Source organism: Chrysoperla carnea, chromosome 1 (genome assembly GCF_905475395.1).
Source record: "Chrysoperla carnea chromosome 1, inChrCarn1.1, whole genome shotgun sequence".
In the NCBI taxonomy this organism is placed as follows: Eukaryota; Metazoa; Arthropoda; class Insecta; order Neuroptera; family Chrysopidae; genus Chrysoperla; species Chrysoperla carnea.
The window spans coordinates 121,582,835-121,606,272 of NC_058337.1; the positions used below are offsets into that span (position 1 = coordinate 121,582,835).

General features: G+C 29.5%; 2 protein-coding genes across 4 annotated transcripts; one reads left to right on the plus strand and one right to left on the minus strand.

Annotated features, from left to right (window-relative positions):
• Positions 1-574: 574 nt before the first annotated feature.
• On the minus strand, positions 575-4,873 carry LOC123305110 (GATA zinc finger domain-containing protein 7-like). Its single transcript, XM_044886731.1, has 5 exons — positions 3,995-4,873; positions 3,037-3,139; positions 1,817-2,440; positions 1,109-1,197; positions 575-1,040 (listed from the first exon to the last, which is right to left on the minus strand). Exons 1-5 carry the CDS (start codon positions 4,847-4,849, stop codon positions 597-599), a joined length of 2,115 nt encoding a protein of 704 aa, XP_044742666.1. The 5' UTR covers positions 4,850-4,873; the 3' UTR covers positions 575-596.
• Positions 4,874-8,698: 3,825 nt separating this feature from the next.
• Positions 8,699-19,461, plus strand: LOC123305394 (rho GTPase-activating protein 39). Of its 3 annotated transcripts, XR_006536841.1 has the most exons (11): positions 8,699-8,830; positions 9,059-9,149; positions 10,859-11,151; positions 12,505-13,028; positions 13,801-14,203; positions 14,312-14,524; positions 14,692-14,928; positions 15,957-16,284; positions 16,591-16,825; positions 18,015-18,980; positions 19,449-19,461. XR_006536841.1 is itself a non-coding variant. In XM_044887095.1 (10 exons), exons 1-10 carry the CDS (start codon positions 8,814-8,816, stop codon positions 18,392-18,394), a joined length of 2,721 nt encoding a protein of 906 aa, XP_044743030.1. In that variant the 5' UTR covers positions 8,699-8,813; the 3' UTR covers positions 18,395-19,440. The 3 variants fall into 3 exon arrangements, 2 of the variants coding, with proteins under 2 accessions (XP_044743030.1, XP_044743031.1); XM_044887095.1 differs by lacking the exon at positions 19,449-19,461 and having other exon boundaries at positions 18,015-19,440; XM_044887096.1 differs by lacking the exon at positions 19,449-19,461 and having other exon boundaries at positions 12,508-13,028; positions 18,015-19,440.
• Positions 19,462-23,438: the final 3,977 nt, after the last annotated feature.

Consider the following 23,438-nt stretch of genomic DNA (forward strand, 5'->3'; position numbering starts at 1 on the left):
TTATTCATATTTTAAATAAATTATTATATAAAAAGGTAACTTAAGATTTTTATTTTTGTAAACAATTGCTACTCGACGTATAAAATACTATTATTTTATCTATGATAAAAATAGATTCATATAGCTGGCATAATTTGGTTTTTTTTGGAAAAATTAAGAATGTTTTTAAGTTATTTTAGCAACTAGACCAATAGCTTAGCCTTTCTAGGGATCGAATCGGACATAGGTACTTCAACGTTTAGATTGTGAAGATTTAATCGACGAATTCGCAATTCAAAGTTAGGCGTGTTTGTCTGTAAAAAAAAAAAATTATAATTATGAGTCTGAAGCTGAGTGCAAAATGTATAACTCTAAGAACAAAAACAAATATTGGGATGGGATGGGGCGGCATGCCACCTTAAAGGAATTCTATTATTAAAACTTCCAAAATATATACAAGGTACACAAAAAAATCAACTCAAAAATTATCAAAATCACCTTTATTTGATTAGGAAATCATTAGTAATAAAAAATAGTATAAAAAATAATTAATACGTCTTTAAGTAAAAAAAGTTAAAAACAATAAAATTATTATAAACAATTAAAAACAGAGTATTTTAATTCCGAATATTTTCTTTCCCAGGAACTGACGAAGTACGATGCACTTTCGAAATAACATGATTTAATGGCCGCAAAGCAGTTATTTTACTTTTAGCACCAGTCGTTTTTTCCATAACTTTCTTATCGAATGATACTTTTAACTCACTCGCAGATTTATGTCGCGTTAAAAGTTGTGAAGATGTTCGTGGAGTCATTTTACCTAATGTACTAGAACTATGAATTGATGTTAATCTTTTAGCTAATTTTGGACCAGTCTTGACGTTATCGATTGGTGTCGGTGGTGAAAACGTTGAATTTAATGTATTATCGTTGTTACTTTTACGATTATTTGATTGCGAATACCTGGAAATGGGTGATATACCGACGGATTTACGTGATTTCAATTTTGAGTTTGTTGTATTGGTGGGGGTTGATTGAGCAATAGGTTTAGTTTTTGATTCCTGAAAATTGTAATCGATTAAAAAAAAAATTCAATTATGAAGGGAAAATTTTTTAAATAATAACTTACAGTTTTGGGGGTACTTGAAATCATTTTATTTGATTTTACAACTATGGATGTATTTTTTACCGTTGGTTTTGAATTTTTCACTACTGCGTCTGAAATAAAAAAAAAATTAAAATTATTTATAACAGAAAATGGTTAGGAAAAGTAACAAAAAGTAATTTAGAAGCAGTTTAGTTCATAAAAGTGAAGACAAGTTTTTAAAAATATACTGCTCCGCAAAAAAGTGTCGCATTTTAATAAATTTTAAATTTTCTCGAAATTTCATACAGGTATATCTCGGCGAAAAATAATTGGAATTGCGAAGGGTAGTGGGACTCTTGACAAGACACTGTCGATTAAACTATCACCTTCATAACATGGATATCTCTAATGATCCCACTTGAAGGGCCTGCGTGGCGTCTGACTTCGACAGAATCGTATAGCTTCATCCGATTTTAATAACGCCTCTTACCCGAAGACGCCTCGTCTCAAAGAGGGCGCAGAGGACTCTTAATCTAGGTGCTAGGGCTAGATGTAATAGTGCAAATAAAAACGATAACTTCTATAAATTATTCGAATATGTCATTTTCCAATACATTTTTAGAAACTTTTGTTCTCAACTTAAAATTTTCCAATATATAAGCCTCAGTTTATTTTGAGATATCACACTTTCGACTTATCGCTACCTAAATAAAACGATTGAGAGAAAAAAATACATAAGTTTTTTTTTACCTTTGGTCATAATATCAATTATAGGAATGACAGCTTTTAATGGTCCTTTTTTCCCTATATCTGAAGTCGAATTTTTTGGACGTAAATTCTTCAATTGTTGTTGAGTATTAATTTCAATTTTTTGAGTTTTTATTACTGGTTTTGTTGCTTCCAAATTTAATTTTTGTGGCTGGCAATTTGTGAATGAATAAGATTTACGCATTTTTGATGGTTTTGGTTGAATTACTTCTTGAGGTTGAGGTTTTACTTCAACAAAATCATCACTAGAATCACATGAAGCTGTACTATCTAAATTTTCTTCTTGATGGTTCACATTTTCATTATGCTGTGTCTGTTTATCGGTAATTATTTTAGCTATGTTAGTTAAGTAGTCTTCGTTGTTATCATCGGTATCGCTTTCGGTTTTTAAAGCTTGCAAAATCGTTTCTAAAACTTGTATAGTTTCTTTCTTCCATTTTTTTGATTGATTCAATTTTTTATTGGTTTTTTGAATTTTTGTAATGGAATTATTATTGAAGTTAATATTTTTTTCTTGATTTTCATTTTCATCTATTTCATTTAAGTCTTTATTTAAATTATTATCACAATCGTTAATCACTTCTTCTTTAATTGATTCGCAGGGAGCTGTAAAAAGGAAAAAAATTAAATTATTTTCCAAAATATGATATATTTTTCAAATAATTTTTCGTGTTTCAAACTCGCAGTGCCATTTTTTATTTTAAACTTTAAAATAGTTATTAAGGCGAACTATTGTTATTTTAAAATTAATGAGAGTTATTAAAGTTATTAGACCTTATTTATCTAAAAATATTCAATTGATAGTGATTCTGAACTTGTGTTCAGTCCCGTTAATTAAGCACCCACCAGAGGATTCAGAGATCGCCAGCTTAGATACTTACTCGTCAAAATTTAGACCTTTGTCGAAAAACAATGGATGAAATTTGATCAGAAAAGCAATTGTCTAACGATTGGGCTGAACGTTACTATCTTAGCGTAACACAACAGATCGAAAGATGTACTTAAAAAAATGCATCCTGTCGATGTCAAAAAAAATTTTAATGATTTTATAGAATCAAAATAGATCGAAAGTTTTATAATTGACTTCCTGAATCGAAAGCAAAAACCCGTACTTCAATGTCTTACCCAGAAAAAAAATCGATCTCAAATGTTCTATCGTCTCGTCTATGTAGAATATTAAAAAAATTGTTAAATATACTTACAACTTCGACCATTTACATTTAAATTAAATGAACCATCACTATACTTCGAAAACGCATCGACTAATTTCCTAGGTTCAAAAAATACAGAATCATTCGAATCATCCTAAAACAAAAAACATATCCGGATATTAAATATAACTATATTAGTATAAAAAAATACACGATCAACTGTTTTGAAATCGCCATGGTTTCCTAACCAGTTTGAAAAAGGGGGTGTAATATTCAGAGCTTATTTATTTTATACTTTACATTTTGAATTTTTAAACAACGAAAATTATTCCCCGTATAATTGTTTCTGCGAAATCTAGGCTAAATTTTCCAATAAATCCAATAATAGTGATTCGTTTTTTTATAAAGAGCGTTTCAGTTCTTTGAATGAACAAACGCACAAAAAGATGGATTTTTTTATATTAATTACTGTCTAAACTATTCTATTTTCAAAAAACTGTTTCAAACAAAAAGTGTTTGCGTATTTATAAAGAACAACTTTCTAAATTAAAGCGTTCATCTACTGTATGTCAGTTATGAATCAGAGTGAGGTTTTAATTAAACCTGAAAACTTAGGATCGAATTCGATGCCGATATAAAATGTGTGCCTTTGAAACAAACATTTTTCGTTTGAAGCATTTTCCTCGATTAAATTTATTTATCGAATTTCAAGCATAAGTCAACTTTAAAAAGACACCTAGTATATGATTTGAGTATAAAATGCGGCAAATATTATTTTTGCCAGGAGCGGCTAAATAGCTGGATCGAGTCCTGGACACAATGTATCAGGCGAGGATTACTTATAACTGAGTACATTTACACTGATAATAAACAAAAGTTTACATAGTTATTGAAATAAATACCACGATACTCGAAATAAAAATTTATTTCGAGTATCGTGCGTGGTATTTATTTCAATAACTATGTCTCAACTCGAAGTCAACAAGAACTCATCCTTATAAAATTTTACCTTATTTTTAGGACTATCTTCATTATCCAAATTATCAAATGATTTTAATCGTTCTTTAAAATTGTAATTCTTTAAACGAAAATGTTCTAATGTTGGTAATTCATTTTTATATGGTTTACGTGCACTTAATGATTGTCTTCCAGCCAGCGGAATCACACACGCCGATGAACTTTGATAATTATATGATGGACGCCGTTGTAATTGTTCATGAAATGCTTTATCAAAATCGTTTTCTAAACGTTGTTCCGAAATAAATTCTTCAAACGTTGAAGCTGTATTTAGGAAACCAGCACGATTTAACGATGAACACGCATCTCCACCCGAAATCGAGCTTAATTGATTCGATATACCTAGATAACTATTCGAATATGAACGTCTTAAATTTAAATTCAACGATAAATTACTTCTATGTGATGGTGAAGCTTGCTCGATACATCGATTCACTCGTTCTGCAATTGTTTCCCGAATTTCTTGCTCGGTGGAAGCGTTTAATACTCCTGAAGTTTCTATTCTATTCGGTGTTGTAATTTCTTTCTCTAATGTGTTTAAACTATCATCTAAATCGTCTAAAATACCTAAAGACGAATCCGCATCATCATCTCTATTTATTTCAATTTGAATATTTTCATATTGTTTCACCTTTTCTTCAACTATTTCAAAAGGATCCGGTTCATTATCGAATTTGATAGCTTCTTTAAAAACTTGATCAAATGGATTATTGTCTAAACTATCTCTTGCCGACTCCAAGGGAAACACTAATTTTGATTCCGGCATTAACGGTTTTATTAACTGATGTTTTAAAATAGGACTATTTAAATCAATTAAATTGACATTTTTTGGAATGTTAATCGACATTTTTTTTTAATTATCACAAAATAAAATCACTAATAAATTATTACATAAGCGTATTTTTTTAAAAACAACATTTGATCACTTGAAAATTCTTGTTCGATTAGAATGGAACTACTGAAAATGACCAATAAAATAAAATATTTTTAATAACACTCTGCACACACTATTTTTGTATCTGATTTGAATGATAAGGCTATTAATCGATCTTAAATCAATAAATATAATAATTCTTTTGTAATTATTATTTGTTTTTCTACTTACCAAGTCGTTAAAATATTTAAAAGTTTTTGTAATAACTGATTGAAACAAAATTTGTAACTGATATTCACTGATATTGTAAATAAAAATGGAATGTCATAAAAAAATTCATAGATAATGTTTAAAAATGTACTCTATCTATAAAAAACTCTTTTTTGAGCTTTTTCTTGTTTCTTTTTTTATTAAAAGTATGTTTAAAATCTAAAGATTGATATAACTACAAAATTCAATTACTTTTATTGCAAATATCAAGCTTTAAATTAAAGAAAAAACACTTAATTAAAGTTTTTTATGATATTTTGTATCAAGCATCACTGATTAGTGATTTTATCTGCATGCACATATATGACACAAATGTAGACTAATTTGGGCACAAAATGTCGAGTATTTTTCAGAAAGATTTTTTAAAATAAAATGGTTTAATAATAATAACTTGGCTTTATATAAATTGAGACAGTTCAAAAATTTATAAACATGTATTTTGAGTGGAAATCATACAATGAAGTAATTTCTCAATAATATTTAAACAAATATTATGGATAGATAAAATATAAAACAAATATTACTCATGATCACAACTATTTATTTTTACCTACCAAAATATGTTTATATTGTTTTGCATTGGTTAAAGACGTTAAAAACGATAATATTGCAGTCAAAATTGATTATAAAGTATTCAAGCAAATTGATAAATTTTTGAACAATCATGTGAATCGAATTTACAGACGTTCATATTAAATATAGATAGCTATCATCACAGAATAATATAGTCAAACGGACGGTTCTCATATTGTTTAATTATATGACAGGCTTAAATTATTTGATTGTACACAGTAAGACAGTACATATCTAAACTTACAAAATATTACGGAAGCCCGGTAGTGACACGTTAAGTAGACATAGTAGTACTTCTGATTTCGCTGCGTCTGCTGACATACATAGTATGTCCGTCTTAATTTTTTAATTTTTTTATCTTTGGCCCCAATAGCTTCAGGAAGGTAATATAAACAATTTGGTTTTCCCGAAGCTATATGACGATTTTTTTGTTTTCTTATTCTATATGGTTTGGATTTTTGGATTAATTTATTTAAAGACTTACGTGAAAGAGGTCTTTACAATGATTCATCTATGATAAATGTCGAGTGTTTACAATTTTGCTTTGGGCACTTAATTAGAGCTGAATTGGAAACAATTCGCCGTGAGTGGAATCGACATAGAATAAGAAAACAAAAAAATCGTCATATAGCTTCGGGAAAACCAAATTGTTTATATTACCTTCCTGAAGCTATTGGGGCCAAAGATTACATGAAACCACTCAATGAGGATGCAATTGATATTCTGAAACAAGACTACACCTTGAAGCCTAAACTCTACAATGAAATATTTTGTCGATTAGTCAAAGTATTGATACCTGATATACAAGTACCTCTGAATGTTGAAGAAAGTATTGAGCTTTATTTAAAAATTTTAAATTTATTAAAAGTTTATACATAGCTCATCAGATTAATCATAAAATAATGTTCATTAGTCATTTATGTTTGTAAAAGAAATGATTTTTTACCCAATTTAATTACAAAATAATTAAAATAATGTATAAAGAAAAAATATAATTTTTAATATTTATTACAACTGCTAATTTATTTTGTTTATTGTTCAAAAATTTTCTTTTCTTTTATTTATGAGGTACGCTAATTATTATGAAAATATAATTGTAATGATTATTTATCGATCATTGTTTAAGTTTAAATCCCCACCAAATAATATTTTGTCTAAGTAAACTTCAAAGGCAACTGGATAAAAGACCGGAACAAGTTTTAATTATTCATAAATTTACGACTGAAATTGGAGTGAAATAGTATCTTTTATTTCCAGCGATGAAAAAATGTTTTTTACGCATTTGATGACAAGAATGAAGTTTCAGCACCTTATCTTGTCAGTTTATATTCTCTCAAATCTTTAAGACTTATTCGATAAATTTCATTAGTATCCTGGGATGGAAAATAAAATTTTTGAATTTTTTATAGCTCAGTATTTTTTTTTAATACTAATTCAATTAAATGTGTTAAATTACACAAGACAATATTTGTGATTTTTAAATTTGATTTATTACAACAAATAAATTTTAAAATAAAATTTTAAATTTTATTTTATAAAATAGTCCTACTGTTAGAGTTCCATTGTGGAATAAACGAGTAGTGCCACCTTTAAAAAAATTAAAAAATTAAGACGGACATACTATGTATGTCAGCAGACGCAGCGAAATCAGAGGTACTACTATGTCTACTTAACGTGTCACTACCGGGCTTCCGTAAAATATAGTTTGCTTTATAAAAGTTAGCAACGGTGAGCAACTGTTAATATCTAATTGTTTCTCACTTAAACTACAAATTTTGGGCAAAGGAATTATCTTAAAAATAAAAAACACTCTAGTCTTATTTTGAATCTAGATCCTTTCACGTAGCCGAAATAAGTACAAAATCGCTTTTGTTCTATTTATTATCATGTGTGAAACTTGTGGTCCATATCTATCTATTTCTGTTACATAGGTTTTTAACTTAAAAGTTTCGGTGTTATAAAAGTATAAATGAGTATTCATTTTTAATTTCGACTATAAAAGAATATTGGAGGACTTATTCGACTCTCTTTCCGAAGCTAAAGTGTATAAAGAATCTTTCTTGACTTTCTGTGACTTCAATTCTTTGTGTCTTCAAAAAAATATTCATTTATAAAGTACAATATAATATTGACCAATTATATTTTTCAAAAACACCTATTACTGATATCTATTATTATAAATTTCGAATAAAAAAATCACATTTATATTTTTAGGGATATCTATTTTTATACCATGTATATATGAAATATACATAGGTAAGTTTAGTCCCAAGTTTGTAACGCTTAAAAATATTGATGCTACGAAAAAAATTTTTGTATAGATGTTCATAGAATCACCTAATTAGTCCATTTCCGGTTGTCTGCCTGTCTCTCGTCTGTCGTCTGTCCGTCTGTCATCACGATTACTCAAAAACGCAAAGAGATATCCAGCTGAAATTTTTACAGCGTACTCAGGACGTAAAAAGTCAGGTCGAGTTTGTAAATGAGCAATATAAGTCAATTGGGTCTTGTAAACCGTTAGAGATAGAATAAAAATTTAAATGTAAAAAATATTCCTTATAAAAAAATAAACAAAACTTTTGTTTGAAACATTTTTTTGCAAATATCACTGTTTAGCCGTGAGGGCGCAAATTAGGCGTAAATTTTATAGTATGCATTATAATGGAATATTAGTTATGTATGTGTAATATGACAGAGTAATCAACACTGACTACACATGGTATTTCAACAGTTAACACAGTCAATTGTTTGTTTTTACTTGTTTATTTTTAATTTATTGCTTTGGTTAAATTATTTAAAATGACCATTGAAGAAACTTTTTAAAGTTCCATCTTAAATATTCAATTTAATTTGTTTGTCAAATTAAAGGTGAGGTTTTGTTCGATGTTTCTTCTTTGTTTAATATCCATCTTTCTTTTATAATTAGCTATCCAAATGAAGTAGTGAGATCTGTGACTAGTGTTTAGCAAGTGAGTGTATATGCTGACAGCGATGTTAAACATTTTTGTGACAATCAAACATATTTATGTACATACATGTTAAAATGTACTCTGTAAAACTGTTCAACATATTAATATTTATTATTTAACATACAATGATGGCATCAAATAGGTTTGTATTGAAATAATTATATATATCAATTAATTCGAATTCTATTAGAATACATCAATTACTTCTAAAATTTTAAACGTTCAATTTTTGTTTATTGATTTTTATGTTATGTGAGAAACATGAAATAAATGTCACGCTGTCACGCCCTACATAACATTTTTATTTAAATAATATGTCATTTATATGTTAAATATTTTTATTAATTATGTTCTTGTATCATTCATTTAGTATGGAATGGGTTGAAATTATTGAGCCCAAAACTGGGGAACATATGTATGCAAATTTAACAACTGGTGAATGTGTTTGGGATCCTCCTGAGGTATGTTAAATTTACAATATTTATTTTTTATTTTACATATATTTATCTTGATTAACGTTAAATAACACTAAATAAGTAAATATTTTGCAAAAATTTTATTTTAATAATCTTAGTTAACATTAATTTTAAGTGTGTTCAATTTACCTAAACTAACTTAAGTTACGGAATAAGTTAACATTCTTAAGTTCAGTTTATTTTTTTACATACTTGTAAATATACAATTTAGTCTTAGAAAAAAACTGCAGTTTATGAATTTTATGGAGATTTAATTTTTATTAGATCTGTCGATTTATGTTTGCAGTTAAAATAATCTTTAAGTTTGTAACAACATTGTTTTTAAATTAACGTTAATTATCGATTATTACTTATTAATTCACTTTTATTTGAAAACTAATCCTATTGTTTCTTCTTATTTGTGTGCTTTTTATAAGTTACGAATAGAAATGATGTTTCTATAACTTTATTACATCAAGTCATATGAACATGGGATTTGAAAACCGTTCTCTTACGAAGCTATTATTTTTACGGAGATCTTACGTAATTATCACAAATTTGACGCATTATTTCGATTTTGTGACGTATTTCTTACCGTTTTGAAAGAAAATGTTTCGAACCAACAGTTCTACGTAAAAATTTTGCGTTATCCTGTTATCTATGACAGTCTTCGAACTGTTTTGCTCTATGTTGAACAGTACAGATAGATAGAAAATTGTTCGAAATATGTTAAAAATATCTTTACCATCCGGGATTATATAAGCTTTTATATAGAATCTCGGGCAATACCATAAAAATTCAAATATCAAATTACGAAACAGTTGTTTGTGATTTTTCCGGAGGGGTAACCCCTAAGAAAATTGTAAAAAATCCAGAAAAGGTTATTGTCTTCAATAAAACTCATTACAAAAGGTAACTTTCTCGTATCTGGGTGATATCTCTACCGATAGTTCGTAATTTATCATCATAATTTTCGATTTTTCTAAACTGCCGTTTTGGTAATATTTACAATAATATACAGGGTGTCACAGGAGTGACGGACACCCTTATTGTATCAGGTAAAAAATAAAATTCTAAGGCAAAAAGTTCTCTTCCATTTTTTGATCCGATGAACGGATATCCGCGTCTTTCTAAACATTCACATACATCCATACGTACAAAGCAACCTAACGTTGAAGCTCTCGCGTCTCACTCTCGCAGTTTTTTACCCTCCTCCCATTGTCTTGCCGCTGTAGCGCGTTTCTGATTGGCTGCCTAAAGTGTATGAAGAAATTGTCATCATTTTAACATTATCTATCATTTGATGAAGTGAAGTAACTTAGACCACCTTGTACTTAGATAAAAATCAATATTAAGGAGAGTTAGTATTAAAAATAACGATCGTTTGATCATTTTCCATATAGTTTTCGAGGTACCGCCTAAAATTCGATGACGAAGATTACAAAAATCGTTTGTTTACCCCAAAATTTTACTTTCTTTTAACATTAAAATTTAGTTCTGACTATAAGTGGTTTTTCCCTGTTTTATCAAATATCTTCGATTTTTGAGAAATTCTTGTAGTCACACTGTACAAAAATAAGAAATTTCAAACTATCGCCTGGAATTCTAAAACAAAAGTACAAAATATTATTTAACATACCAATAATAACATATTTATTATCAAATGAATCATAATAAAATAATTTTCAAAATAATGTTGAAAATAAAATTTACAGGGTGTACCAGTAAAACGAACAGATTCAAATCAATGGTGGGAATTATTTGATTCAAATACAGCACGTTTTTATTATTATAATGCAAGTACACAATGTACAGTATGGCATCGTCCGAATAATTGTGATATTATACCGTTAGCTAAATTACAAACATTAAAACAAAATACTGATCCTGAAAGTAAGACAACAATACAACAACAACAATCGAATAATACAATAATACAACCAACACAAGTACATCAATCAACACAAACGCCAACAATTAAAGCATCAAAAAAAGATCAAATTTATGGGTAAGTGAAGTTGGTTTTATTTGGTAAATAAAAATCATTCTTATTGGAATGGCTTCTAACTTCTGTGTTCTTTTTTACTTCTAAGTTAAATCTATTCAATAGAAGAACAAATACATCGCCAAACAACCACGATACTTAAAGGTCATAAAGACCCAAATTAAAATAATAATAAGTATTTTAATGTTGAAATATACAATATTGTAAACATTTCTGTTAAATATTATATATCTATACAAGCTAACACATATGATTCATTTTTCTATCGCTGGGTAGAGTCTTTCTTAGCATTAAAATCCCATAATAAGAAAAAAAAACACTAAGCACTTCCGTTAGTCCTAACAGGTAACCTAACTAATGATGGATTGATGTACGTCAAATTGTAAATATTATCATTTTTATGTATTTTTGTTTATAGTTTTTTTGTTAAAATAGTGATAAATTTCACGACATTTTCTAAATTTGGGTACACAGCAAGTATTTTCTAAATTTGGGTATACAAATGTTTATTATTTATTTGAAAATTTGATTCATTAATTTATATAATGACTAATTCCTTTAGTACAATAAAATTATTTAAAAATGAAAATTTGAAATTTGGCACAGTTATTTATTAGGCTGTAACAACTTCGTACTGAAAAATGGATACTCGGGAGGGGCGAAGGGCTTTTACAAATAGCACCATTAAAAAGTTTAAATCTTGCCTTTTTAAAATGCTTTTTGATTTCTTTTTATCTCTTAAAACATGACGAAGTTGTACTATTTTTAATATAATGTTGACTGCAGAAAATTTAAATAAGCGATCTTAAAATTGGCATACTCGGTCGATTTTGAAGCTAGAAAGTCGAATCGAAACGAAAATATACACAATTACTTCAACTACAATTTTTATTGTTGCATAGTTTCCAGTTGCATAGTTCCAAAGAAATACCCATGATATGCATGCGGTCACTGGATGCCACTTTTTCATACATATATGAGTATTTTTTAACCACAATTAAACTAATTTTTGAACACTGTTCAAGAAACAACAATAAAAATATTTCTTACTTATTGTTGAGATTATTTATTGTTATCTCAATAACTCGAATGCCAAAGGAAATGTAAAAGACTTTGAGTTTTCGATTTAACAAGTAGTTCGAGATACAGAAGATTTAATTGCTAGAATTTCGACTTAGATATTCGCGATTATATTTTGCTAACTACGACGTCACTATATTTTATTAACTACTAATTTGTCAATACTTCGCAGGGAAATAACATTTTATTCGAGTTACAATTTTACTTTTTATTATACTTTTTTAACCAATTTGTAGTCTTAAAAGAAACTAATTGTGATACTAATCTTTTGTCTAGAAGTAGTAGACATCGAAATCAGGAACAACAAAGTCATCATTCACATTCTCAACAACAGCAAGCCGTTCCATTAAGTTTATCAGCGAGTACTCCACAATTACGACGCCGTACATCGGAATTATCACGAAGTAGCAGTTTTGTGACATCACAATCACAACAACAGCGATCTCGTGATCGTGATAAACAAACAAATACAACGACACCACCGTCGTCTATAATTACAAATAGTACAACATCGACGACTATAACGCCTCCTTCAACGTGTTCGTCCGATTTAATTAATAATTATGAGAATAGTTGTATACCATTGTATTCGAATTGGCATGAAACAACAGAACAATATTTATTACCGTTACAACATTATATATTACAACAGAATTCATTGTTGGGGGGACGGGAAGCGGATGGACGAAGTTTAAGTGGTTTAGGTGCTATATCGGGTTGTTATCGTACAGGAGATCATATTGATTCAGATACGGGATCAGATGATGGTCATTCGTATAGTGGAAGTGAATCATTAACAGGTAATTTGGATATTTTTTTTAATTTTCTTAAAGAAATAATATCCAAGGTGTAATTATTAGTATTACTAAAAATTTAATGTGAAATTCCATGCACTGAAATAAACAAAAAATTCCAATGAATATATAGTCTTAAGACAAGGATGGCGAACCAACGGCACATGACACAATATCTTGAGTACGCCACCGAACACAAAGTTCACTGTGAAGTATTAGATTACGAACAAACATAGTTACATCGTGAATTACAATAGGCATTTTGAAATAAATCACAAGTCCGTTAGAGTTTTTGAAAAGAGCCTGATTAGAATGCAAGCCCTTGATTAAATAAGGAGTTTAAGGAAGTTTGATATATCCTTCTTTTAAGCATATTGCTGCCGATTTTCTCTTGAGTTGAGTTTTTGTCGAAGTGCCAAATTAAATGCCTGATAAGTCTGTGAGGTTGTAGGTAATTGCAAAGCTAACTGGCTCACCAAGAATGATACATAGCTATGGGAGACAGGCATTATTAGGCATTCAAACGTACGTCTTTAAAATAGCAAGCTACTCTTGTTTGAAATTATTTTATGGCCGATTTTAAATATAGAGGCACGCATTTACTTATGTTACGGCAAGACAGATATGAGCAGAATAGAATCGGAATACTATCTATAACTTAATCAATCATATTCCTCAAATAATTCCAAATAAGTATCCAGTTATTTATTTTTGCGACATTCTACAATTATTTGTTTTTATGGAATGCTTGAAAATAATTATTGTTCAATTAAATTAGGCCATGAACCAGACAATGAAGATTCGGATCAATCAGAAACAAATAGTTATCATCATCATATACCACCGCCATTATGTACACCAAGTGCAGAGGGTCGAGGTCCAGGTGCTCTTGGTAGTAGTATCCAACAATTATCATCCCCATCCATGTACAATAAACAACAACAGCAACAACCACAATATAGTAACACAAAATTAAGTGGCGAGTATTTAAATCATCCATCGTTTTCATTAAACAATCGTTCAGATCATCATCATCGTGACCGTGGTGATGATAAAGACAAACAAGTAACATCGACCACAGATAGTAAATACTTAACATATGGCTTTCGTAATAATTATACATCGACATCATCGTCATTACCCCAATCAACTCCATCACAAGTACCGACATCATTTAATAGGTAAATTCAATGAATATTTTGAATTTTGGTTATCATAGAAATAATTTATAAGTACATTAATTTTTTTGTAAATTGTGCCAAGGTTTTAGAATTTTTCTCCTTTTACAGTTGTCCACGTATGATTGATCAATCAAATCAATCATCTTCAACGTCAATCACGCCAGGAAGTGGTGGAGGTCCAGGTGGTCCTGGAGGTAGTTTATGGTTACATGAACAGGAGAATTATTATAGTATTGCTGAAGCACAACAGTCGACATCAATTCAATTACCTGAAATTGATATGGAGAAATTTGCACAAGATAATTTAAACTTACATAGCAAGTAAGTAGATCCTTTAATTTAAACAAACTCGCGTTTTCATTTCAAAACGTTTTTCATCTCTACTAAGATTGCTTCTTATTGGATTGATTATTCATCTTCTTCTTATTCGATAACTTGTATACAAAAAAAAAATTCTTGCTTTCTAAATATTTTTATTTTTATTACAGAGGAATATTTCGTAGAAAACAGACGGTACGTGATATGCTTAGTTGGAGTGGTGGCTCAATAAATCGTGCAATGTTATCGATAGCATGTAACGACGGTGGTAAACAACATAATAAAATGTGTCGTGATCTATTTCGGTTAATTCAAGTGTACATGGGTGATCGAAAAACTCGTGTACAAGGTATATCGTGTAATTCTGTATTACATGATATACTAACTATCGCATTTAATAATGTTAAGTAAGTATTATACATCATTTTTGTGTTATACATTGTATTTATGAATTATGGGATTTTAACGCTAAGATATCAGCGCCACGAGTAAAAAAGATGTAAAACATATTTGTTAGACCCAGCTGATTTTTTGCATTGAATGAAAAGACAAAAGATGTAACATATTTGTACTTACATATATTATCATATAATTTGAGTTACAATGTCTTTTTAAAAATGAATACGACACATCCTGGTACACACAGGGACGGCTTTATGCGTAGTCAAAGTAGGCCTGTGCCTACGGCGGCAAAAAAAAGGGGGCTTCAAAAAATTCGTTTCAATTATTAAAAATTTTTTTGTTTAATAAAAATGTAAAAATGTGAATTTTTTTCAATTTTAGTCAACTTTGCGTGAAACAATCATTTGAAAAAGTCGCCACTTCACTTAAATAATCGATATCGCTGTTAGAATGTTTACTTGCACTGCAGTAGCAAATTGTACTGCGGTACGTTCATTTTCATGCTTGAAACGTATCAAAACTTATTTGCGTTCCACGATGAAAGAAAACAGACTAAATTCTTTGGCTATAATGTGTATTGAAGTTGAAACTTTTGTTGAAAAAGTCCGGCGTAAAAATGTACATTTAAATAATTGAAAAATGAAATGTTTTTTTGTTTTGTAAACCTTAAAGTTATTTCATTTATTATATTAAATATTTTTCAATTTCCAAATAAATAAAACAGATTTTTGTTTATAAAAAAAGGCGGCACTTTGATGCCTGCCTATGGGCGACAAATTCGTAAATCCGCCCCTGGGTACACACAATTTGAAAATTTAAATTTAAATTTGCCTTCTGTGAAGAATTTTACTTTCCATTTTTACTTTTACACTATAATTTTGGAATTTATGGAAGCTTTAATCGGGATCTACAATTTTTGAAAATTTTCCCTGTAAAATCTAATGAGAAAATTGATAAGAATCAAATTTATTTAGCCAAAAAATATACTTTGTGAAATTACAAAGATTAAAATTAATATTTATTTTTTTCGTAGTATTCGAGATGAACTATATTTACAATTATGTCGACAAACAACAGAAAATCCAAGACGTGATTCGTTGTTACGTGGTTGGGAATTGTTTGCTGTAGCATTATCATTTATACCACCAAGTGTAACATTTCAACCGGTATTACATGGCTATTTAAATCGTCACTATGATCCATCATTAACACGTATATTTCCTGATCCAGAACGTGGACCAATACATGTGCGTATTAGTCATTATGCAATGATTGCAATTAATCGCTTAGAACGTATTGGACATCAGACTGGCAAACGAAAAGCGCGTAAACCACAACCGGATGATATTGATGCGGCTAGGGTAAGTTTTTTTATCTCACTTAATGGTTATGTTCAGAGGAACTTACTCAATGATGGGTGTCGTAAATGGAGCCAAAAAGGTTTCCGTCTATATGACTCTTACAACAGCTACACTCAGAATGGTCTACAGTTTCAACTTTAAAAAAATCTTGAGACGATATTTAACTCGCTTAGGACTCGAAATCTACAATTTAATTAATTCAAACGACTTCAAAACCTACCCCAACGCATAATTACTCTGAATGCAACCAATATGCGTCTGTTATAAGTTCTTACAAAAGGTTCTTATTCTGTTCTCTCCTTTTAGATACAAATATTTAAAACAAGTATGTTTGGTAATACTTTGCAAGAGGTCATGAATTTACAACGAGATAAATATCCAGATCGACAATTACCCTGGGCTCAAGTTGTATTAAGTGAACAAATTTTACGTCTAGATGGTGCTTCTACAGAAGGTATATTTCGTGTATCGGCTGATGTGGATGAAGTCAATACATATAAAAATAAATTAGATCAGTGGGAACTAATAGATGCGCCGAGTGGTAAGTGGAATTTATTTAAATTTATCTGAATATATTTTGACAGAAAACCACAGAAGAAAGAATACAGGAAAGCGGCAGGCTAATCAAACCACTTGACTGATTCTACTTTCTATTGGCTGCCCTCTTGGGCAATTCAATTTAGACTGATCATCAAAGTGAAAAACCTGGATCCTATAAATCATGGATATTTTCTTTTTAAACATACCTATCAAAATGACAAAACAGCGTTCTATGATAAATATATGTCTGTGAGAATATGTCAAACAAATTTATATCATGTATATAATCAATTACAAGGCCGAGGTAATATCCCGATAGTGGGCGTGTGCACTGTCACAACCATCTAATGTGGGGTCAGGAATCCATAGACATAGAGAATAGACCTTTTCATCGATTTGCTTTTGTTTCGGACAGTTGTCAAAAACAATTCAACCGAAGAAAGTTAAATATATTTTATCTTTTTCAAGCAGCGCTTTTTGACAAGGATAGTAGATATAAGATATGTCTTTACTTGATTGAAAACAGTCCGAAACAAAAGAGGATCATTTTGTAAATGAAAAGCCCTATGGACTAAGAAATATCCTCAAGAAATTGTCCGCGTATTTGTTCCTTTGCGGCACATGCGGAGATGAAACGCGTTGGCCGATTTTTATTATTCATACGCTAATCCATTTGTCTTAAAGTTGCGAGTGTCACTAAAGACATGACAGTAATGAGAATTCAATAAGCACATGCGATAACCAGACGCTATATTGTGAAAAAAGTTCGACGAACTATGTTAAGTGGGGTCTCATTGAATAGGTATTAAATAGACAAATCGATTGACGTAAGAATAATTAAAATCGGCCCATAGGCTAAGATTTTAGAGCGCCAAAAAAGACCTAGCATACATACATAGGCGGAAAATGAAAGTCAGCGAATATGTTAAGTGAGATATCATTGAATAAGTATTTTAACATCCTAACTAAAAATATAATAAAAGAGATAAATTTTAAATATCGAAAACTCGACTGCGTTAAATAAAAACTGAAAAGAAAAAAACAAGTCTAGTAGTTACATAGCGACTTTAACAGTCGGGACCCATTAAAATCTAGACCGGCTCAAATCTTCACAATACTTCCTTAGATATGTTTTCAGATTTTTTAAGTTTAGCTTCAAAGCTAACATTAAAAATTTATTTCCGTTACAGATGCACATGTACCAGCCAATCTACTAAAATTATGGTATCGTGAATTATATGAACCATTAATCCCTGATACACTGTACGATGAATGTGTATACGAACCAATGACAATAGAACGTGCTACAAATATAATACAACGTTTACCACGAATAAATCGTTTTGTTTTATGTTATTTAATACGATTTTTACAAACATTTAGTCAACCCGCAGTTGTATCGAAAACAAAAATGGATGCATCTAATTTAGCTATGGTATTCGCACCAAATTGTTTACGATGTACTGCAACCGATCCACGTGTTATATTTGAGAATGCACGTAAAGAGATGGCATTTATGCGTTGTTTAATTGAAGGTTTAGATACAATCTGTGTTAAAGATTTAGTTTGATATCACTTGTTGATATCTGTTGGATATGTTTTTTTTATTCATTTTGTGTTCAGACATTTTTATTTGGTTGTTATTATTTAATTTTTATTTAAATTTTATTAAATTCATTATAAATACAATTGAACTTCGGCAAATGATAAACATTATAAAGAATCAAAAACTAGAAATATAACAAGATGTCTCAGAAATAATTTCAGTTTTAGAATCTCATCTATTTGTATCAATACTTGCAGGCCCGCGCGCAGGATTCATTCTAGGGATGTTCAAACTTTTTTTCATCATGTTGGTCGTAAAGTCAATAAAAACAACTTACTTTCGAGAAAGAGAACATTTTATTATGTTAAAATGTGATATTAAGGCACTATTTTTTATTCTGCGAAGTACAAAAAAAACTTCTCCAAAACTGTATGTGCATCGATCTTCAGGCATTGTCGAACTAAAGTGTGTTTTGAAACGAAACAAATTTGAAAAGAAGCATTCATTCGTTGCTGTTGTCACAGGCAAAACTGTCAGAACATTTGGTAGACATTTGGAAACGCATCTTCATTGCAAATATCGAGTGCTTCGAGTGAATTTTTGACGTCCTGTCCGGCAATGCGTTTTTGCCAAGGCGAACTTCGTCGACCACGATGTCATGAGAATCATCGTGCAAAATTGAGTGCAAGAGTCTTCAACCAAATTCAAAATCAATCTTGAAAATGTGTCAGAAATAAACTGAAATATCATTGAGATTCTAATTTTTTTAAGCAAAGTTATTAAAAATCTGAACTTCCACTTATATGGATTATTCAGGCCAAGTTTGATTGTATTTTTATTAACTATTATCATTCCATTGAATAATTGATTATTGTAATCGGGTTCTCGAATTATTGACGTTCGATTTTCTTCAGAACGAGACTGGAGATTATGTAAAACGTATTCACATATCTTGCCGAATTTTAGAACTTGTAGTCTGTATAATAAGGACAAATAATAGAATTGAATGTGCTTTTTTTTTACTTTCTAAATGAAGCGTGAATGAGAAAAAATACAGAATTTTTATAGTGAGAGTCAGAACACAGATGTCAAGCTTGAAGATTTAGAAGAAATAAACTTTTAGGATGGAACAAATGACGCTGTACATCATAAAAAAGTCATCCTAATCAATAATCTAGGCATGAAAAATTCCAAAAAAAATCGACTCTGTTGCTAATTTTCAGTGCTAAGTATCAGCTGTTAAAATATCGACATCCTTAGATTAGTTAGTATTTAATCCAGTATTTAACTTATTTGGGCGGTTGGATTTTCTATTAGAAGTAATAAAACCACGACCGGACGATTTATTATAACCACTAGCTATTCAAAATCAGCCAAAATTGGCTATTAATAACTGGGAGTTGCACTGGCGATAATAATTTGTACTAATTAAAGGATACTGACCCGTTTTGTGTAGTTCCAATTTAAACTACCTGGTGGAAATGCTTGTACTACCATTTATAAGATGGAAGTTTCACCCCCACCAACTGGCGATAATAATTGGAACTAATTATAATAGGATGATAACCCTTTCGAATTAGTTTCAATTTTAACTATCAGATTACTTACCATTTATCAATAAAATAAAGTACAAATAAATTGCATTTTGTTCTAACTCTCATTTAAGAAAAAAAAATTAAGACTGATAAGTACAGACTGCTTGTTTAATCAATTTAAAAAATATTTGCTTAAGGGATATGTGAATAGACCCTTTAATATTGGACGTCGAGAATACATCTACCTGACACAATCTTAAATACCCATCATTCCATTTTATAGAAAGTTCAAAACTGGATGGGATTAACGTTTAGTTTTTTAAATAAAAGTTTAAAATTGCTATACGATTTCCTTTTAAATAAATTTTAAAGTGAAATAATGTCTGAACATAATATTTGAAACTTATTAACTTGATAATCTGAATATCACCCATTCCCCAACCCCTCTCTTAACTTGAATATATATTATTATTTTGTCAGATATCTTTAAATATCTGAAATAAATCAATCCACTCTGTGAGTGGATTTAAGGGAATGAAAAATCAATCAGTGAATGTATATAACAAGAATTAGGAAAATGTAATTTATGTTTCAAATATGATCCAAAATTTATTTCTGTTTCAAAACAATGAATAATTTCTAGTCATTTTACTTCGAATCTGAACAAATTTTAAAAAAAAGAAAAGTTATTTGCGGAATAAATTTTGCATCGTATCCAATTTTTTTGCAGCTAAAATTGACCGTCGAAAATATTTCGCTTATACTACGCGCTTTTTTTTAAGAAAGCTATTTCTCTGTAAATATGGTCTAAAATTGTGTAAATTTCGCTTGTTTACAGAATAAAGCTGAATTGACAGAGATAGCGTCCACTAAAAAAAAAGAGTATTGGTTAGTTAGGACGATTTATATAATTTTTTGTAAATAAATCTTGAAAGAACTTGAAAATCTGATTTTTTTTCATGATTCATTTTTATATTTGGTAACTAGCTATACATGGATATTCGCTGACAACGAACATATTTCATCGGATGAAAAAATAAAAATGGTATTGAAGTCTAGCGATTTAGTCTATGTCTCACATTCTCAGCTATATAACGAAGTTAATGTGTACGATTTGTGCCTATCTGACCTAGTACTGGGCATTTTGGCTACGACTTCTGATGCTTATTGTATGAGAAATACGATTATAGTCAAATGGTAGCCAATAATTGTGATACACTGCTTCTCTACATTGGCAAAACAGTTCTATTGATAAACAAGCAAAACGTTGGCTAGGGATCAATGTGTGATGGGACTGAAATTTAATTTTCTGCTACTAAGTGTGACGAAAATGTACCAGAACTGATTCTGTGGATTAAATTTTCTATAAAAATTCCATTGTGTATAGCTAGATTATAGTTCTCAAATTTAATAAAATAACATGTCAATTAAATTGAATTAAGTTAATTTACAACAAAAATTCCAATTCGAAATACTAGGGATTGATTGACAAAAGTGTATGGACTGATTGATGTTAATCAGAGGGATGAAACTCAATGTTATACAGGTTGATCATAATTGGCCAGAGGTACTTATTTCAATACCAACATTACAGCGTAAATATATAATTTTGACGTGGTTTTTTGTTTCTTATCGTTGGTACTGTGATACTTCATTCCCTGAATAAAAAAGGTTTTATACAATTTTATTATAAGATTAAATATAAAATTCAGAAAAAAAATTATGCATCTAATTACATAAAAATCTTCTTTAAAACTGTATATACAGGGTAGGTCATTTTAATCTATACACCTAAATATCTCGTTTTGTAGTTAACCAATCAAAAAATAACTGTAACAAAAGTTGTAGAGTTTGATGGGGTACATTATGTTCTGACAACAGATTGTACCTAGTACTTCGCGTTCCTTTATAATAGCCAATTTAAATCGAAAACGGTAAAAGATAGAATAACACTTTAAATTAGAAAGTTTATCCTTATAAAAAAACTAACTATTTTTGTTTAAAACATTTTTTCGAAAAACGTAGCTTTCGCCGGAAATGCGACTTAAAAGTTGTCAAGGGTAATAGAGGACATTCGCCTGTGTCCATGACTGACCTACAATTATTGATAAACTTTAATCTCATCTATCATGACAGCCACTACATTTCATTATTTTAAACAGTTGCTATTGAATTTTAAACGCTGGCATTTAAGAGGCTCACTGTCTATCTGAGTTTCATCCTCCTGGTGTAAATCTAGAATTAAATTATTAAAATCAAACCAAAGAAAAATTTAATTTTTTAGTTTTAATAAACAAACACAAATATTTTATTCATTCATTTTATAATGGCTGCTCCTAATGTGAATCTTTCTCTGAGTAGTGATAGAAACAAACTTCTACCCACTCACCCCTTTGTAGCTATAGTTAACTAATAAATATTTATGCCATAAAAACAATTACATATCGATTGTGTATGGTTTTCCGCGGAAATAAGCTTAATTTGCTTATTTAAATTAAATAGCCAACTTACCAATTTTATGAGCCATTGTTGTTTGACGATAAGTATTAGTTTGTCTTGCGAAATGGTCGCATTAAGCTCCTTTAATAATAATTCTAATATGGTTCTTTTTATACCGGTTCTAATATATCACTACTTTGATTTGAATTTTACGATAGGGTATTATCAAGGCTTCCATAATGTTTGATATTTTTGTTTAAATATAAAACAAATGTGATAAACAAATTATTTTTATTAAAAATACGTCTGGAATGTGTATTGTAAGTTCCTGTAACTAGGCGTAATGTACTATGCCTTGTCGTATTAATTTTAAAGATTCACTTAGTAGCTTCTGTTAGTTTGAATGAAAAATACTATGCTTATGCGAAGCGCTAAAACTTAGATGTAGATTTTTTTTAATCACAAAAATAACTCCGCGCAAAGCTTTTACTATGGTTTTCTTTGGAAGCGGCTACTTGTATAGAAGTCGTAAAAATACAATAACGTTACATCAAAATGGCTTTTAAGTTATCTAATAAATAGACTGGGCCAACCTAAGGTAGCTAGTTGTATGTTAAATCGATAAGTCCATTGAAATTTTACATTTTTTTAGGCTTAGCGTGTAAAAGTTAGAGTGTAGGATCAAAAGTTAACCTTTGATCTCGCACAGAAAATTTGTAAAAAAAATTTTTGTCGAAATTAAATTATTTAAATTTATAACTTTGCCTTTGTAACTTTTAGTTACAGAGAGTAACTTTAAGATAGTTGTTAATCCCACCGTATGAAAACAAAAGTTAATCGTATTACTTCCAAGAAAATCTAGTTGCACATCAATTTTAAGGCTCGCATAAACAAAGTATACAGTTAATTCTTTTATACTTTGAGAATAATTTTTATTTTATATTAAATACTAAAAACAAGCAATAGAAAAAATATGTATATTGTATAATACAAATTAATTTTACGCGCAGCTTCAAAAAAAAAAAAAAAACGTATTATGTAATCCTCTTTCAACCATAAAAAAATTTGGTAGCTTAATTAATTCCCAATTTGTT

Coding starts and splice junctions, on each gene's coding strand:
- LOC123305110 (XM_044886731.1), bottom strand. CDS start 4,849: ATGTCGATTAACATTCCAAAAAATGTCAATTTAATTGATTTAAATAGT. Junction 2,441..3,036: donor AAATGTAAATGGTCGAAGTT/GTAAGTATATTT, acceptor TCCTTTTTACAG/CTCCCTGCGAATCAATTAAA. Junction 1,198..1,816: donor AATTGATATTATGACCAAAG/GTAAAAAAAAAC, acceptor TTTTTATTTCAG/ACGCAGTAGTGAAAAATTCA.
- LOC123305394 (XM_044887095.1), top strand. Junction 13,029..13,800: donor TGGAAGTGAATCATTAACAG/GTAATTTGGATA, acceptor CAATTAAATTAG/GCCATGAACCAGACAATGAA. Junction 16,285..16,590: donor ATGATATTGATGCGGCTAGG/GTAAGTTTTTTT, acceptor CTCTCCTTTTAG/ATACAAATATTTAAAACAAG.